The 15568-nt window shown below is 37.1% G+C and overlaps 1 protein-coding gene across 7 annotated transcripts in view; it reads right to left on the reverse strand.

Annotated features, from left to right (window-relative positions):
• Positions 1–15568, reverse strand: part of DLGAP2 (DLG associated protein 2) — a 448267-nt gene that overhangs the window by 146259 nt on the left and 286440 nt on the right. For 5 of the 7 annotated variants that reach the window (XM_053973318.1, XM_053973321.1, XM_053973319.1 and 2 more), the window contains one exon: positions 2719–2751. In XM_053973318.1, coding sequence (XP_053829293.1) covers positions 2719–2751 — 33 coding nt within the window. Of the gene's footprint in view, positions 1–2718; positions 2752–3456; positions 3531–15568 lie in introns of those variants that run through there. The other 2 variants (XM_053973323.1, XM_053973322.1) reach the window with 1 other exon arrangement.

Here is a 15568-nt window from a genome sequence, read left to right on the forward strand (position 1 = left end):
GAAAACACGATGGGGCCAGTGGTGACAGGGAAAGTACTTCCTCTTAGCCTGAAATTAACAAAGCAGTCGTATCCAAATGGGAACTCACACGAATTTAGAGTCATCTAGATGGATGCAAACCCCACCTGCCCTAGAACATGTGTGATTAGGACAGTGCAAAGGCACGTTTGGTCTGTCTTCCCTGCTAAGGGTCTAGCATTAAGTCAGCATTTCACTGACACTGCTCCGTGACTTAAGGAGTAATTTCATACTCTGCTCCTGCAGAGCACTGGCCAGGGGTCAAGTGTAAAACTATTGGATCACCATACCCTTAGAGGTCTTGCTAATGAATCCTGCTAGATTAGCTTAAAGGGTGTGCTTTTTTTCAAGGTGAGATAAATAGAAATCTCAAATGGGTTTGTTTTGTGTTTCCTCAGCGTGAGATATAAATCACCTGTTAACACACTTATCTCAGCTAATTAGCTAATTGCTATTAAAGATGCTTAAGTAATACCTTGGTCTCTTCTATCTGCTGAAAGTTAACATACTTCAGCCTAACTAGAATAATCATGTTGACACATAGGTATCAGCATTTACTGTTCTGTGTTTTCCAGCATATATACATAAGCATCCCTTTTGGTTTTTAATTTAGCTACACCTGTAACTATACATTCTGCAGTATTTTAGCAGAATACTATAACAACTTGATTATTAAATGTAAGTAAAGCTGAAGGCAAGAAAGAACATTCTGCTACTTTTACCCTTCTATTTGAAAAGATTATGTCTTAACTGTCAAATACAGCATAAAATGAGAGATGGATCTTCTAGTGATTTCTGTGAGCTGCACAGTAGCATGTTCATATTGTGAGTCTCCAAATAAGTATCTATTTAAGTGAAGTCCACACCAGGGTTTTATGCTTATTGCCTACCTATACTATTCTCCTACATCCCTTTGACAGTTTGTTAGATTCCAAGAGATTCCTATCTGTGCTAAATAATGGGTCATTTGATTTGTGCACAGCTACACCTGGAATGTAATGCTGGCATGTAAATCACCTGTCGTGCAATTCAGGACATTTTTCATGCAGAATAAGGATGATTTATCTTTGCCATAATTCTGAAGTATAGGTATCAATATAAGGCTCTGTTGTCAGTATTGCTCGTTATGATTATGTTGTCATATTACAAAGTAAGAACGGGACACACCATGACAGCACCATCTAGTAACATAAAATATTCATGCAAAAACAAAAGCAGACTCAACCTTTAAAAAGCAGAGAAAAAAAAAAAAGATACACTGATCCTGCTTATCTCAATGTCTATTTTTGTGACACATGCATATATTTGACAGCACTTAGAAGGATCAAATTTACAAGATGACCCTAATGAAGCAGTATATTATTCCATGGGTATCTTTACTCAAACCAAACCAAAATACTCAGAATAAGAGTTTTCTCATCTGGGATGAAAATACCAAAATCTGCATTTACAGTCTTCTGACTTCTCAAACAGACCTCACTTGTTCTGCTGCTGTATTTAACTACAAATAACTCTGACAGAATCTGTACTCAGATTTGCTCCACACTGCACACAAATTTCATTATAATGAAGTTCTAAACTTTTTTGTTACGTTGGTATTTTTTGATCTGTATCTTAGAGCATACCTAATGCCTACAGTGCAGGAATGCTTGGAAAACATCAAATGAATCTACTGTCCAATATTTTTTCAAGAATTATCTTTAAGGAAAAACTGAAGGAGGAATACTATACTATGCACTAGACACTTTAGAAGCAAATGACATAATAAATAGTAATAAAATAGTAATATCATTCTAATGATAAGTATCATCCAAAATTTTGACTAAATCTCTTTGTCATACAAATATTATGCCTTAGTTTCCACAGCCTGTTCAACTGAAGGATTATCAAGAAAATTTTGAGTACAGAAAGAGTCCACATATTTGCAGCAGAGAGTTACTTTATTTCAGAAAGTGCTCATTTATATTCCTTCTGTGCCAAAATTTCTGCACGAGTAACACAGAAGTTTACATGATTACTTGGCATCAAATTCTCTGCTCTTGTATTTCTGCTAAAAAATTCACAACTCAAAATATTTCAATTGCATAGTTGTAAAGTTATAAAATTTTTAATTGAATGTACTATCTTAAAATTTAAGTTCCACACAGCAGAAAAAAATGTACATGTACAGTAGAATCCAGAGGATTAATGTAATTGTGTTATCATTCTTTTTCGATTCTCTACTGAAAGTGTTCTTACTATTCAAAACCTCTTTCCTACACACTTCTAGTAATAAAACTGGAAACTAAGTCTTGTATTTCTTGAATCTTTGCTTTCCTTAAATACTGACTAGTGGGGCTTTTTTTTGCCTGCCTTACAGAATCACATGCAAGTTTGAATAACTTAAAATCTTTTCATGAGGACTTGTTTTGGAATAATTCTTCTCTCCCCATGGATTGTTTACATTAATGATATAATAGTTAATATTTAATGCAAATTTTCAATTCTATTCTTTAAACTAGTGCATGTAATAGTTATCTTTTCGTCATTTATCTGAAATCTACAAAAACCCCAATTAATAGTACAACTTTGACACATAACAAAATGCTGTCAGATGCACACCAAATAAATTTTACAACACCCCTTTCCCCCCACCCTCCAAGAAAACTGAATAAACTGAGTATAAAACAAACAACAATCTAATCTAACTGTCCACTTTACCTGGAAATGCATGCCCTGTTAGAGAATCCAAATCTGAAATTAAAACAGTGAAAAAATAATCTTTAACACTAATTTAATATTAAAAAGCACAAAAATTCAAAAGCAAACCTGGCACCAAATATCATATTATCATCAATATAAAATTTTAATCATATATATATATAAAAGCAAAACCAGAAAACTTAACATTACATCATGATGGTTTTCTTCTCCATAGTTTTGTAAAGATATAAAATATTATCTAAAGATGAAAGCTTTAAACACTATGAGAAGTTAATTTATTTTACTGTTTAAGACAGACATACCACAATTATATAGGAATTTTACAATGCTTTGCAAACGAACCTCTGATTTCAGAAACATATATTGAGTATAAACTTTTGTTCTACCTTTGTGCATAAGAATAAATTAGGAAAGTGCAGAATGCTTTTTAGATTGTACCCTTTTAAAAAGATTTTCTTTCTTGATCACAACAAATAAGAGACCTAACTTTTTTCTATTCTACTGTCCACACTTTTTTTTTTCTTTTTTTCCCCCAATCTATCTGTTTTTAAAAAGAGAATAGAGCTGGAATTATTCCTGCTGACGCTATAAAGCATAAATGAGGGCTTCACTGGTGACTCCCATTTGAAAAGACAGCAGGAAGGCACATCAGTGATGCTGGAGGCATCAGAACGGGCCCTTCTAAATGTGCACCAAGACCAGAACTCAGAATTCCATCTTTGAAGCGCTTTGCACCTTTGGAAATTCCGTGTTCTTAAAAAAGATTTATTTGGTAACTTTGAGGAGTTACACTATAGCCAGAAGAATAGTGCAGGCTGACAAAGTACAGTCAACACCAGCTGGGATTGCTATTGCTCTGCCAAAGTGAAAGGCTAGTTCTCAGACACACGTGGCCAAAGAAACCCTTCTTAGACAGTGCTCTGTCACATCATGTCAGTGATGTGAACCCACTTGGAGAACAAGTCCTGTTGCTAGGAGCACTCCCCCAGGTCCCAGTTAGCTCATGAAGGAAGTGTGAGAGCTTGAGGCCCTCCTTCCTCCCTTTGTATGAGAAGTGGGATCACAGAGGGATGCAATGGCTACACTCTCTTGGAAAAACACAATAGATTGTGGCTGACCAATCCACCCTACTATGTGTTTATAAATGAGCTTTCTTGTCATTTTTAGGAATTGATTGCATTTACTAGCAATGCCTGGAAAAAATCTTTTAGTACTCTTTATAATCTACTTAATCTTAAAAAAAAAAAAAAAAAGTTGTTTTCTTATTGCAGCAGTCAACAGATACAAGATTCTAAGTTAATGGTTTAGGCTACAGAAATTCTGATACAAAAAAAAAAAAAAAAAAACAACAGAAGAGGAAAAAAATCTTCTAATAGCAGTGAAAAAATATCTACTCAGATACTGGGATTTTAAAAAATAAAACAAACAAAAAAACAACCAACCAACAAACCCAAACTAAAACAAAAACTCAAATCAAAACAAAAAAACCTGCAACTAATTTCTATCTGAAAAGTTCATGCATATATTGTAACTTACAGCAGAAATCACTATTAAAAATGCTATAGCTGAAAGAAATGCAGATAAGGTAATACAAATTAATTAGGCTCTTGTCCCAGCATAAAACAACATTTCTGTGTAATACTTTGTGTTAAGCTGATGATATAAATTGTGGATGTGTTTATTTTCTTACAAGCCAACACTAACTGAAAACAAGGTAGTTTGTCACCCAAGCTTGTGTCCTGTGTGAACTGTTAAAGAAAATCAGACCTACTTTGCTGGCTGAAACCAGAAGATTTTATGGAATATTGAACCTACAAATCATGATCCCCATGCCCCAATTCCATCATTACATTTCACAAAGAATGATATCAGCTGACACTGCATAGGCAGGCAAGGTAAAGCTCCCCATATAAAGATAAATACCATGTGCAACATTTCCCTGCTAGAGTTCAATACATGAAATTACTGCAGTTATAATGGAATGAAACCTTTGCTGAAACAACTGGAATATTTAGTCTCTGCCATAAGATTTCTTATACTTTTCCATGGACTTCAAGGGCAGCAGAAAAATCATCATTTCGTGTTATCATTAAGAGCATTTTTCAGTTTCCTTGACTGATTTTCAATTAAGTAAGCCTGAATGGGTGGAATCCAATTTTCCTCTATTCCATTTATTTAGTGAATTGTCCAGAATTGTTGCTATTCACTTTTATTTTCATACACAAGGCTTCCTAAGCAACAGGAATCTGAGATGAAAGTGGAGTACACAAAAGTAACACACACTTCCATCCCCTTTTTTAGGTAACATAGCTAACATGTCAATAGTAGCCGGGAATTATCAAAGAATTACACTCATGAAATCTAGACCTAATTCATACTAAATGTCATTGATTTAGGTAATAAAACTGGTGATTTGACAATAAAGCTGACTTTGAGTTATAATGCAAACCATGATTTTTTAAAAGGGGAATGAGTGTGCACTTTTTAGCAAGCAGTATCTCTAATACACCACATTTTATTAGCTCAGTGCAAAACAGACATTGGAGATGGTGCAAGATTTTCATGCTAATAAACTAATTATTTCTTCCTAGAGCTGATTAGCAAAGATGTAGTCCTATCTGTATCTTGCCTCCAAGGCCCATTCTTCCTATTGTACAAACAGTGTTCGCTGCACAATGTAGTGCTCAGCTTTTGACTTCCCCTCTCATGGTACTCCTTGTGCTGTGCTTACAGTAAAATACCAAAGCAGTGGATGGTTGCCACTGACATGCACTGGCAGAATGCCAACAACAATGAGTGGAAGGGGTGATTTTTACAGTGCACAGGAAAACACATTTAAGGTGCAGAGTGCATTTAAGTCATTTAACATTAAAGGTTCTCCATGGCATTGGCAGCAAGATGATGCAATACCAAACTATCTCTGGGAGCTGGTACCTGCTTAGAAAGGTTAGAAGAAGCTAATGAGTGCTAAATTGTGCTGTCTTGAAGGTACAAGATTTTGTCCTGCTTCCAAGTGTTTTAACAGCGATTGTCAGCAAGAAATAAGTGTCTCTGCTTTGCTAAATCTCCAGTTAGACTCATTTTATTACAAGCCCCCTAACTGGGAACCAGAACTCAGGAACCCTTACAGATGTGCAGATGTACATGTATACCATGAATTCTACAAAGCTCAAGTCTTCTTTAAATGAGATGAGTCGAGTGAAGTCCAGCTATTCATAATATTTGGAATACAAAAGGCTGGTTGCAAAGAAGAACATGAGGAGTGCCATAGAGCTACAGTGGCTGAAGATGATGGATGATTTGCCTTAACTAGAAGTTACAGCTGTAGTTTTGACAATCAGGTCAGTGACAGTTATTGGCACGGAACTCAGGACTGGATTGGGATTGTGAGTTTGGCTGCACCAAGATTTGAGGGTTAATTTGGTAGTATCCAAACCTAAAGCCAGAGGCTACAGAAGTAGGTGAACAATTATTTGCATTAGCCTCTAGAGGGAGAGAGTTTCCTTCAGCTCCACAAATTATGTAAATTATTCACTGAAGAAAAGCTTTTTCAGTGGAAGCAACTCTTGTACAGTTTTGTTGCCTCAACCTGGGTCTCCTCTATTTATTATCTGTCACTATGATCCTAACCTACTGCAATAAATTTGTTTTCAGAGTCTCTCTTATTTTCATTAGTAGGTTATTTGCATTCAGTGGCCACCAATCCTTTAAATAGCACAATTACAATTTTAATGGAAATGTAAACATTTTTGTGAGAATTTCCCTGACAAGAAAAAAAAAAAAGAATAAAAAAAGAACATAAAGGTTACACTCAAGAATTCATAACAATGCAGTCATCAGTCACCATCTTACAAACCCACTGCTCATTTGTGCTGGTGTTTGGAATTCATTTTTATTTTTGGAGATAATTTTTAAAAAATCCAGCTGAACAGTTAATTATGAAGAATTATCCATATGACATTTGAAAACCTATTTATTGCTCTGATTCCATTTGATAGTATTAATTTTTTGATAAAAAATTACATCATATTGAGACAGGTAGATTACATTTATGCTGCTAACCAGGGTATCATTTAACTGCATTCCTTCCTGTGATATCATTAACAGTAAATCCAAACTTTTCTTCAGTAGAGGTGTTTTGTTGTGAGATATGTGTCTGAGCTTCCATTAGCTCCAATGAAGAAATAGTTGAAATTGAGTCAATTAATTGCATTGAAAAGTAGAAATTAAACTTGTACAGAGGAATAGTTAGAACAGCTCTTTCCATTGACAAGATCTCTAATGACTACAGAGTGAGTTTAGACATCTACATATCTACATAACCTGTAGTGTAGGCAATTGGAGATGAATCTCACCACCAGAATCTTTCAGGAAAATAATCTATATTATATGGGTGTGGATCTGAGAATAAAATGGGAATGATTTAGACATGGAAAAATTGCTGGTTTACAACTGGAAAATTTGATGGTCTCAGATGTCTAAAATGGCTTATTAAAATCAGTTCTGGACAAAAATAAACTTATTTAGTCCTGTCAGCCTCTAGTGCAAAAATTCAATGATCATTTTTCCCCCTCTCTTAAAATCATATGATAATTATACAGGTTGATACTTGCCACTTTATATTTTGCTTTCTGATTTATGTTATCCAGGAAGAACTTGATCAATGGCTACAAACTGAAACACAAAAGGATCCATCTGAACACCAGGAAACACCTTTCTTTTCAGTCATGAGAGTGACTAAGCACTGGCATAGGTTGCCCAGGGAGATTATGGGCCACATATGGCTATTGTGTAGAGCAGGAAAAAGAAGTGAATTATTCCTGATGAGACAACTGAATTGAGGGAGACAGATTACCAAAAAAAAAAAAAATATATAGATTAGGGAAGCTTTATTAATAAGTCTGGTTTCTGTAAAAGAAAACTTCTGTTTTTATTAATAACTGGTAATCATTCACACTGGCCACTGAAGTCTTTGCACACACAGCGCACCTTGTACTTGCACAGTCACAGTTTTCCACAGTGCATGACTGGCAGGCCAGCACAAGCTGTATGCACAGAGGGACAGGATTATAGCAGCACATGGGGGCTCCCAGGTGGTTGCCCAGGAAGTCCCTCAAAGGGTCCTTCACTTCATCACGTGTACCCTGCAGCCTGGCCACATGCGGCAGCAGCACTTACCCTGGCCAGCTAAACTGGTTCATTACTTGCTTCTCTTCTGCCAAAACATGTTTTCCTCACTTCTTTACTCTGTCTCACTTTAAAAAACTGAAGAAAAACACTAACAAAAAATAAAAACTCCAGAAACAGTTTCTTCACATTTTGAAAGCCATCATTAATCCACTTTCTTCTGCTGCTGATCTCAAGAAATTGGTCTGCTTCATGCTTCATAGTATAATCATGGCCTCAGGACTGGTTTATCCAAATTCAATGCAGGATTTTAAAGAGCATCTTAAAATATGTTGTAGAACCTACAGCTACATACAGACATCTCACAATCAGAACATTAATTCTTTCCAAAGTAACTCTCCTCAGGAAACTAAAAGTACATTGTGGATGAAATCCCAGCCCTGGTTTCCTGCAGTGATGGATGCTGTACTGACAGCAGCAGCAGCGCCCACCCTGCTTGAGTGCAGAGACTTCATTGAGGCAGCATTCCCCAGCTCTTTGAGAGCAGTCATGGAGGACACGTATCATCTGAGGTAGGTATAGTGTAATTTGGACCCTGTGGAGCTTATCACAACTTTATTGCCTCATACTGAGTCAGGATTTCCCAGTGGACTACCACAGGCATGCCATCCTCACCACATGTAATAATCCAAAGACTTTCAGGGAGGCACAGAGTATCATCTACAGGCACACTGTTATGTACATATGTGCATTTATATAAAACAAGCATACAATGAAAACATTTTTCAGGAAGGTCAACACAAACATTATTCATGGTTTCCCAGTGACTTCAACTTGTGTAGCTGGCTTAGCCATGGAAGAGGTGAGAGCACCTCTTTTACCTCATGCACTTTAGTGTCTTAGCATGTACAAAAACCTTTTTAGGATCAAAAGCACTTTTAAAATTGCATATGCCTGATCACTTAATAACCAACCCCTTAAAAACATAGAATCATTTAGGTTGAAAAAGAGCCTGAATACCATCAAATTCAACCATTAATTCAGCACTCCTAAGTACACCACTAAAGCATGTCCCTAAATGCCACACATCAACACATCTTTTACCAGGGATGCTGATTCCACCACTTTCCTGGGCAGCATGTCCAAATGCTTGACATCTCTTCTGGTGAAGTTTTCCTAATATCCAATATAAACCTGTTTGCTGATGCCCTGTCACTTGTTCCTTGGGAGATGAGACCAGCTTCCCCTCACTACCAGCTCCTTTCAGGACCTTGTAGAGAATAACAAGGTCCTTTCTGAACCTCTGTATCCCCAGGCTAAAAAATCCCAGCTCCCTCAGCTGCTCCTCATCAGACTTCTGCTCCAGTACCTTCACCAGCTCCACTGCCCTTCTCTGGACATCCTATAGCCCCTCAGTGTCTTTCTTCTAGTGGTGAGCCCAGAATTGGACACAGGACTCAAGGTGTGGCCACACCAGTGCTGAGTACAGTGACTTGATCCTGCTGGCAACACTATTGCTGATACAGGCCAGGATGCCGTGGCTGCCTTGGCCAGCTGGTCTCGCCGTTGGCTCATATTCAGCTGTTGTCAACCAGCACCCCCAGCTCCTTTTCCTCTGGGCACCTTTCCAGCCACACTGCCTGCAGCCTGTAGCACTGCAGGGGGTTGTTGTGACTGAAAGGCAGGACCTGGAAGTTGGTCTTGTTGAATCTCACTCAATGGGGCTCAGACTATGCATCCAGCCTGTGCACATCCCTCTGCAAAGCCTTCCTACCCTCCAGCAGATCAACACTCCCACCCAGCTTGGTGTGATCTGTAAACTTGGTGAGGGCGTACTCGATCTCCTCGCACAAGTCACTGATAAAGATACTAAACAGGACTGGTCCCAGCACTGAGCCCTGAGGAACACCACTCAGGACCAGCTGCCAGTTGGATGTAATTCCATTCACCACAACTCTCTAGGATGGCTATCCAGACAGATTTTTACCCAGTGAACAGTGCACCATCCAAGTCATAGGCTCCATTTTCTCCAAGAGAATGCTGTGGGAATGGTATCAAAAGCTTTTTATTTGTCCAGGTAGACAATATCCATGAAGAAGATCAAAATGTTCAAGCACGACCTGCCTTTCATAAACTTATGCTGGCTGGACCATGGTTGTCCTAACCTCACATTTGCTACCTTCCAGTCACCTGAGACCTCTCTGCTTAGCCAGGGCTGCTGATAATTGTTGGAGTGGCTGGGTGAGCACTTCCAACAACTCCCTCACTACCCTTGGGTGAATCCCATGCAGCCCCATAGACTTGAGAGTGTGTAAGTTATGTAGCAGGTCACCAACAGTTTCCCCTTGGATCACAAGGATTTCATTCCATACTCTGCAGCTGTATTCCAGTTCCAGAGCCTGGAACCTGGAGAACAATTGATCTTACTGTTCAAGACTGAAGTAAAGAAGGCATTAAGTACCTCAACCTTTTCCTCATTGTTTGTCACAGCAATCCATAAGGGATGGAGATTATCCTTAACCCCCTTTTTGTTGCTGATGTACTTATAGAAACATTTTTATTGCCTTTTACATCAGTAGTCAGAGTAACTTCCAATTAGGCTTTGGCCTTCTAATTTTCTCCCTTCTTAACCTCATGACATCATTATAGTATTCCTGAGTTTTCTGCCCCTTCTTCCAAAGGTCATAAATTTTCCAGTTTTTCCTCAGTTCCAGGAAAGGTTGTCTCTTCTTCCCCATCAGTCCATCTTTCAACACATAGGGACATTCCTGAGTTTTCTGCCCCTTCTTCCAAAGGTCATAAATTTTCCAGTTTTTCCTCAGTTCCAGGAAAGGTTGTCTCTTCTTCCCCATCAGTCCATCTTTCAACACATAGGGACAGCCTGACACCTAAAACTTTCTAGGTAGTTGTATTTTCCTTTAAAAAAAAAGGATGTTTGTAAATTTATTCCAGTCCAGCCAGAACTGTAGCCTGGCCATACCTAGGATCTGCGGAGCTGTGGTTAGTACAGTACTGTTCTTGAGCTAATAAGCCAGAGCACTAACTTTGGGCCAGAGCTGATTTCTGTTCTCAAACAGCAAGTGTAACTCGTTCCTATTTTTCTGAATAATACCACAGAGAAAAAACACAGTTCCCAAATTCAGGAGATGGCTAGCACAGACAGCCATAAGCTTTTTATTTACTCAAAATCTAAAAAACATTATTTGTACATAGAATTTCCATATTCCATCCAGCAAATAGATGGTAGAAATTTGAGAGTCTACTTGTATCTGATCTATACATTCAATCACATCATCTTTCCATATGAAATGTTAAAACTTCAATTTATCAGACATTGTCATGGAGCATTTATGTTCCATGACTCAAAAAGTAAAGTAAATACACGTCATGATATGGTGATATCATGACTCTCAGAAATATCAAGCTATCAAATTTTCAAGACCAGAAAACAATAAAAATTAAAAATATGCTAAATAAAATTCAAACTGTATATGTTATGTTAAGATATTTGTGAAACAGTCTGACAAAACTCTGAATGTAGGCTTGGGCAAATCAGGTGTCTCAAACAGAGGTTCCATAATATCACACAAAAAAAGAAAGAAGAGAAAAAAAATCCCTGTTTCCTGAAAAGTGAACTTCAAGATAATATATCTGCTCAGTTTTACTGCCATTCCTTCCTAAATCTGCTTTCTTCATAAGAAAGGCAAAAAATCCTATGAAATTCAACTGTTTCACTTTTTGCCACTAATCATGTCAAATACTATGAGACGTCTTTCAGAAGCTGCTTCTTCATGTCAAATTCCTTCAGTTTATCTCATTCTTTCACTTCTGGAAATGCATCTTCTTCCCCACTTTCCCTGATTTTTAGTGACTTAATTTTTTCCTTGAAAATTATGGAAATATAAGCTGTTGAATCAGAAGGCTTTTCTAAACAAAAGATTATTTTCTCTCATTTTCAACACAGCATCAGCTTCTCTTCCTCTAAATCATGTGAGATTGCTTTCACATTTGTGTTCAGCTTGATCTGGTCTTTCATACATCATTCATTATGCTCTGCTAACCAAGAGACAGTACTTTTTCATATTCATTCTCCTGTCCTCTTTTCCCTTTATCAGATAAAACAAAGCAATCTTTCAAGCCTTTGATGCCCTGCCTGGTTTCAGAAAGACTAAATAACTATGCTTATACATTGACATATAAAGTACCAACTCGAGCTTTATATGACAAAGCTGATTCAGTGGTTTACTAAATATTAGGACAATTCTGGTTGTACTAAATCTTCTAGCTGAATCTTCTAAGGTCTGTAGTTATGCAAAAGCTAAGGAAGAGGGAAAAAAAAAACCAACCAAAAAAAGCAGCATCTACTTAAGCAAATGCATGCCACACAACCACTTGCCCATAGCCCCTCACCCTGGTGGATGGAGAATCAGAAATAGACTGAAATAAAGGAAGGGAGAGGAATAAAATACCAGAAAGACAAGTGATGTAATACACAGTTGCACCTGCTGACCAATGCAGTGATTGGTCCTGCCCATCTCCCTGGTTTATATACTGAGAATGACATTGTGTTGTCTGGAATATCCCTTTGGTCAGTTTGGGTCACCTACCCTGGCCATGCTCCCTCCCAGCTTTTTGTGCACTTGTTCACTGGCAGAGTATGGGAAACTGAAATCTCCTTGATTTAGGTAAACACTATTAGCAACAACTGAAAATCAGAGTGTTATCAATATAATTCTCAAACTAAATGCAAAACACAGCACTGTACCAGCTAATAAGAAGAAAATCAACTCTGTCCTAGTTGAAACCAGGGTACTATCCACCTTTGTTCCATATAATTTATGCCATGACCATGTCCTACACTTTCCAGTACATCCCAGTAAATCATCATCACTCTTCCTGTGCCTTGATATATATATTTATACACACACACATTTCACTTTGTTTATGGACCATCCCTAAAAAGGTCCATTGAGTTCATTTAGTCCATGCCTTTGGACTTCATCTGTTGTTACAGCTTTTCATCAGGGTAGGAAAAGTAGAGTATAGTTGAATTGTTGCATGCTGGATCCAGCCAGTTGTCCCTCTTCTCCACCTATTTGGATGCAGAGCTCCTCTACTACTGGTAGTAGGATTCTCCACTTTTTCTAAAAACGTATCAGAATCTGCTTCCATTGGATCAGGAATATAAAGCTCTAGTAGTTACCAGTGCACAGTGTACCCTTATGCCATCAGATAAAGGCAGAACCCATTTATATTTCTGGAGTGACAGGAGCTAACTGTCCTTGGAGGCTGAAATAAGCCCGCCAGGAACAAGCAGCCAAAGCAGCCCATGTCCCTGGCCTGGAGACGCTGCACATCCCTGATGAGGCGTCCTCTGTGCCTCATTCACTAACAATGGCCAAGCTCTGAAGTGGTAATTTAGGAAAGTTGTCAATGCTTTCAGTGATAAACACTGAAATCAGAAATGCCTGCAAGACACCCTTTAATTTCATAGAGATAAGAATTGCATTGAATTCAGAAGGAAAAGACTGTGAAACAGGAGAAGGGATTTTATGGAGGAAAGTTTGTAATAATGTAATTAAAATCTCTATGCACAAGGGAATGAAGTAAAAGCTGAATTGGCTCTTGCCCACAGGCATTTCCAGATTTGATTGCTTCACTTGGTTGGTTTAGCATTCTTTCAACACAGTTTTGTACTTTCAACATTGTTCATGTGGAATATAACCAGAGGAGAAAAGTTAGTTCATGTTATAACTCACTGGAGTCAGTGGAATTATTCCAGTACAGAATATGGTTCATCATCCAAAGTACTTGATTTTTTAGATTTTAAATATTCAACTATTAGATGAGATAACAACTATTTATTGATAACCTAAATCCTAGGTATGATTCTTCTGAAGGTGATTGTAAAATACATGAATGTACAGTTAAAACAGAGTGAACAAGTCAATTACCATCTCTAAATCCAGGATACATATCTGAGCTACAAGCTAATTCTGCACTCTGGCATGCAAATAGGCAAGCAGCCAAATTATTCTTGGTCTCTTTCATTTTGACCAACTTTGGCTTTGAAAACCTTTTCTAAAGAAACGGCTTTGTTCTCTGGAAAAGACTCAGTTTTGAAAAATCAGCATTTTCAAATGGAAGAAAAAAATTATCAGAAAATTTTGAAAATAACTATTTGAAGCCAAGTCTAGTCTGTGTGTACAATTTCTAAATGACAAAGATCTCCTTTCAAATTTTAGCATTTCAACATATTATATGTTCTGGAGTTTACTTTAACAAAATCTGTAATAGTAGGAAGGTTGCATTAATTTACTTTTTTTTTTAAACCAGCTTTGATATGGAATTAGATCTGCCTCCAAAATTAACTCATTTAACTTTGTAGGCATTTTCCCATCTGGGTATATTATGAATATGGACCTCAATGCAACATTAATATTTATATCTGGAGAGCCATAAAAAAACCCCTTCCAAACCCCCAAGGTCCACAACCTCACAAACTCTGGACATCACTCACAAATAAAATAAAATGAAATGAAATGAAATGAAATGAAATGAAATAAAATAAAATAAAATAAAATAAAATAAAATAAAATAAAATAAAATAAAATAAAATAAATCACGCAACTTAAAAACTCAAAATCTCCTCCAGTAATGCATGTTTCTAATTGCAATCTTAATTTGTCTTCATAGCTTTGCTTGGTCAGCTTATTTTATGTCATGCCTGTCAGAAAATTTGGTTATGATATTTTTAAAAAAACAAAGCAAACAAAGAAAAAACCCAAGAAAAGTAGTCCAAACAATTTCTGATTCTTGTCTTGTTGCTCTACTTAGCATTTACCCTGTGCCAATTGAATATTGTGAGAAGATGTTTTATAAAAGTAATAAGATACATGATTTTAATACTGTTGCTTAAAAAGTAAGATACAATTGTTTTCAGGAATTATCAACAAGAAAATGGAGCTGTTTTCTGTGTCCTACAAATCTTGCAGTGATTTAGTTGTTAGAAGAACTATTTCACTGACATAAAGTGAAGAGAATAATATCTTTCATATTTCTTAGTTTAATTGTCTTACTGCAACTGAATGTGACACACAGTGTAAGAAAGTCTAATTATGAGAGAAAACTGAAGTCAGCAGCCTCAGGCAAGACCGTTTCTTAGAACTGGTTTTATAAGCTCAGTAGAGATACCATTAAACTTAATTTTTTTTTTTTACCTTTTTCTTTTATTTCTGAGACAGCACAACAAAATATGTTATTGGTCTGTCTGTATTCTTAGCAAAAATTTATAGCTTTTTAATTCCTGAACAAATTTTAAACAAATCCAAGCAGCATTTCAGTGAAATTTATTGCACAGCACCAAGAATTTGCTAACATTGAGAAGTTTCTGAATGTGATTAAATGTGTCCTTATCAAATCCACCCGAAGTGTCTTCAGTAGGTTCAGCTCTGTACTAAAATAAACAAACAAAGAATAGGTTCTAAGCAATTAAAGCAGCAAAAGTGTTGTTTGCTCCCGTCCCTAGAGGTCCCAAAGACATGAACTGTCTGCCCTCACATTTCATGTTGCTATTCTACTGCTCCTCTTCCTTATGAGATCTTGGCCTCTTCATCTTCTCCTCACACATTATATACATAAAATATACTTCTTTCCTCATCAAAGACATGTTGGACATTGAGAACCCATCATCTCTTCCAGCCTTTGCTCTGTGGGCAGC

Source organism: Vidua macroura, chromosome 3 (genome assembly GCF_024509145.1).
Source record: "Vidua macroura isolate BioBank_ID:100142 chromosome 3, ASM2450914v1, whole genome shotgun sequence".
Lineage (NCBI taxonomy): Eukaryota > Metazoa > Chordata > Aves > Passeriformes > Viduidae > Vidua > Vidua macroura.